The 3,861-nt window shown below is 34.5% G+C and overlaps 1 protein-coding gene across 3 annotated transcripts in view; it reads left to right on the top strand.

Moving 5' to 3' along the window:
- LOC107745098 (integrin alpha-11-like) overlaps positions 1–3,861 on the top strand; it is a 66,148-nt gene that overhangs the window by 59,365 nt on the left and 2,922 nt on the right. For all 3 annotated transcript variants that reach the window (XM_016558933.1, XM_016558932.1, XM_016558934.1), the window contains 3 exons: positions 1,551–1,634; positions 2,567–2,677; positions 3,515–3,610. In XM_016558933.1, the coding sequence (XP_016414419.1) occupies positions 1,551–1,634; positions 2,567–2,677; positions 3,515–3,610 (291 nt within the window). The remainder of the gene's footprint in view (positions 1–1,550; positions 1,635–2,566; positions 2,678–3,514; positions 3,611–3,861) is intronic.

The following is a 3,861-nucleotide window of genomic DNA, read 5'->3' as shown; positions in this document are numbered from 1 at the left end:
TTAAGTATACTACTATGTCCCTATTTAGGTATTAATTTGTATATATTGTGTTACATGAATATCTGAACATACAAAACATCAAAAGAACAGGGTATCTGCTTGTAAACAAAAACATTTTATTCTAGCTTCATGCATTATTTTTTTATAAACACTTGAATGTGGATAAGTTTCATAAATAAAAACAAAGTAAAGAAATAAACAACATTTTGAACAAAAAGACTATTAATTGGATTCAGAATGATAATCAAAACGTAGATAAAGTCGATCAACACCCCAAAGCTTGACAGTTATTGTTACCTCTTCATTGGTCGACATTTTATTCCATAACGTTTTTTATTCTAGCTTCATGCATTCTTTTTTTAAACACTTGAATGTGGATAAGTTTCATAAAAAAAAAAGAAATAAACAACATTTTGAACAAAAAGCTGAAAAAAGACTATGAATTGGATTCAGAACGATAATCAAAACGTAGATAGAGTCGATCAACACCCCAAAGCTTGACAGTCATTATTACCTCTTCATTGGTCGACATTACATCAACTTTACACAGTTTTGATGCTGTTTTATGTCTGATGATCATGTTAGAATACATGTGGAAGGATTTGTTGTTTCGGTTTCTTCTTCACTTGTGTTTTTTGGAAATTCTGTACGGAAGATGTGTACTAGCGCCCCCTACCATATAACAATGAAAACGTTCTCGGAGCACAAGTATAGCTCAAATATATTTAGACTTTTTCTAAGTATAAGTCAAGTATACTTAAATGTCATTTTAAGTATATTTCTGAGAAGTACATAAAGCCCATTTCTGAGAAGTACATAAAAAGTAGACTGAAAGTATACTTTCCTATTTTTTAGTTTAAAAGAAGTATACTAATAGCACACTTGAATAAAAATTATTTTTCGTAAGGGATATTGAGGTCTTATGAAGCGAAACGATGGGTCTGTGCAAGAAACTGAACATTATTTACAGCATTATTACATGTAATCCAGAGCCTCGAACCGAAGACCGATGAGCCGCTTATATGCACACGTGTGAACTGAACACTTCAATGAAGGGCCAAATGAATGTTTTTATGGTTTCTCTTTGTTTATGCAAAAAGAAGACGAGTTTAGTCACTTTATATGCTTTAAACATGTAAAACATCCGCGTTTCACATCATGCTTTGATAATATAATTGCGTATACGTTAGTGAGCTGAACCAGTTCATTGAAACAAACTGTCTGAAAGAACCGAATCTGATTTCCCCGTTTGCCTGAGGCTCTGGATTACTGGTAATAATGTTGTAAATAATGTTGCACAGACTGATCGTTTCACTTCATAAGACCTCAATATATCACGGGTGTTAATTTCGTGTTGCCTGCTATGCCTTTATTCACTTTCTGCATTTTATGAATCACCAAGGATCACGGTTTCAGCTAAAAATCTTCCTTACTGTTCTACTGAAGAAAAATGTCAACTACATCTTGGATGGCCTGAGGGTGAGTAATTAACAGCACATTTTCATTATTGGCTGAACTGTCCCTTTAAGACCTCTGTTTGTTGGTCTCAGACGGCTGGCTCGCACTGCAGTGTTCCTCGAGTCATTACCGCCGGCTCGTCCTCGCAGGAAGATCTCTCCCTCAACCCACTCACGGTAACCTTCGCTCTTTTTACACTTCTTCAAAAGTCTTGCGATACACAAATTGCACGCATCTGCCGGGAAACAAAGCAACACAAGGTTAAAGTGACAAGCTTGATGAAAACAAACCACCCAACCTGCTTGATCCTGTTGGCTAAAGATAACACGACTATTCGTTTGGAATCTATATGTGCTCCATATTGCATTCACTTACAGTTTCCTCTCTGGCACATTCAGTTTCCAATAGTGATGGGTCGTTCTTGAACGATTCGTTCATTTTGAACGAATCTTTAATGTGACTCGGGAAGAACGAGTCATCTCGGGAGTGATTCGTTCAGTCGTGCATGCGCAACATTCTATAGGTTCTGTGTTTCGAGTCTTTGGGTTTTCGAGTCGTTCGTTCATCACGAGACAGCAGCCCCATAAGCTTAACCAATGCAAAAAAAAAAGTATCTCTGCTTTATCAAAGTGATTTCACCATCATATGGACAAAATTTAAAGCATAACCAACTCTTTTTATTACCACAGGAAAAGAGCCATCATGACAGAAATTCGCACATTTATAAACTGTAAGAAATACATTTGAAATACAATTTGAGACCAGAAACAATGAATTAAAGAACCATCATGACAGAAATTCGCACATTTATAAACTGTAAGAAATAAATTTGAAATACAATTTGAGACCAGAAACAATGAATAATTCTTTTCTGTTTCTTATAGCATTATATAGTTTTGTCTTGTTTGTAGTGTGATCAACGTTTGCGTAAGTAGTAGATGTGTTCATTCATTGCTCAAATGAATGAAATGACTCGAAAAAACATTCGTTCATTTTGCTGAACAAGACTCAAAGATCCGAGTCGGTAAAATGATCCGAACTTCCCATCACTATAACGTGATCAAAAAGCCATTTCATGTTGTTCACGTTGTGTTAATTGTGTTCACAGAATGCATCCACCAGCGACACATTATTAGCGCACTGTAGAATCAGCCTGCCTCCCCAAGCAGACGTTAGCATCACCGCGACAGGTTGGCTCAATCTGCAGACTTTATTTGCCGTGAGTATCTCAGATGCGCTCTGTGAACCCTGCTGGAAATCCAGCTAATAGGTGGCCAGTTGTTCAAAAAAATAGTGTATGGCATCTACTAGGAAGCTAAACCCTGATCACCAGCTATCAATTTTAAAATACAGCACAGTATCTGTTACTGTAAAATGTGTATGTATAGTATATATTAGTGCTGTCAAACGATTAATCGCGATTATCGCGATTAATCGTTTGAAAGCACTTATATATATATATATATATATACATACACACACACACACACACACAATTTATACACTAAAAATAAATAATAAAATTATAATAAATTAACAAGAAAGGTACAGCATCTGTTATAACAATTATAATAATAATTTCTCACATCAGGTATTTATTTGGTCATCATAACAAATTGTATAAAATTATATTTTTATTAAATTTTATTATATTATCCAATGTAAAAAAATAAAATAAAAAATACACAACCATACAGAACTTTTACACCTCAACATATATAATAAATAATAGAGTTAAAAAAAATACACACACACACACATAAATTATACATTATAAATAAATAAATAAAATAAATAATATTAATAATAATACATTTATAAGAAAATTACATTTATCAGTCTAGCATCTGTTAAAATAATAATAATAATAAATTGTTGTTCACATTATTTATGTTATCATTATTATTTTACATTCCAAATTGTATCAAGGAGGTGAATTAAATACATCTACTTTTGCTCTTAAGTTTTCCCAAAGCAAGCTCTTGTGCTGATTGAACTGGAAAGTTGGTGCAGGACATATGGAAGGGGTTAAAAACATCTTGGTCTCACTCCTCAGGTGAAATTTAAGCGCTTAGATCTGGTAATGACGGCTGCAGTTGAGTTGAGCCCCTCAAGTCCGATGTTCCTCCACGAGGAACGACCCATGAGACATGTGAGTACCTCCAGAACACACGAGACACTTGATGGATATGAAATGATGCATCTGAGCTCCTTTATTAAATTTGCTAGATGCTAGTGTAACATGTACGGTTGTAACGAGAAAGAAAGACCAGTCGTTTACAGAAATGTGACCCTGGAGCACAAAACCAGTCGTAAGGGTCAATTTTTCGAAATTGAGATTTATGCATCATCTGAAAGCTGAATAAATAATATTTCCATTGATGTATGGTTTGTTAGGATCGG

This window comes from Sinocyclocheilus rhinocerous, unplaced genomic scaffold (assembly GCF_001515625.1).
Source record: "Sinocyclocheilus rhinocerous isolate Xijiao unplaced genomic scaffold, SAMN03320098_v1.1 scaffold2966, whole genome shotgun sequence".
Classification (NCBI taxonomy): domain Eukaryota; kingdom Metazoa; phylum Chordata; class Actinopteri; order Cypriniformes; family Cyprinidae; genus Sinocyclocheilus; species Sinocyclocheilus rhinocerous.
The sequence above is the reverse complement of the archived record's forward strand: the minus strand, read 5'-3'. Positions and strand labels throughout refer to the sequence as shown.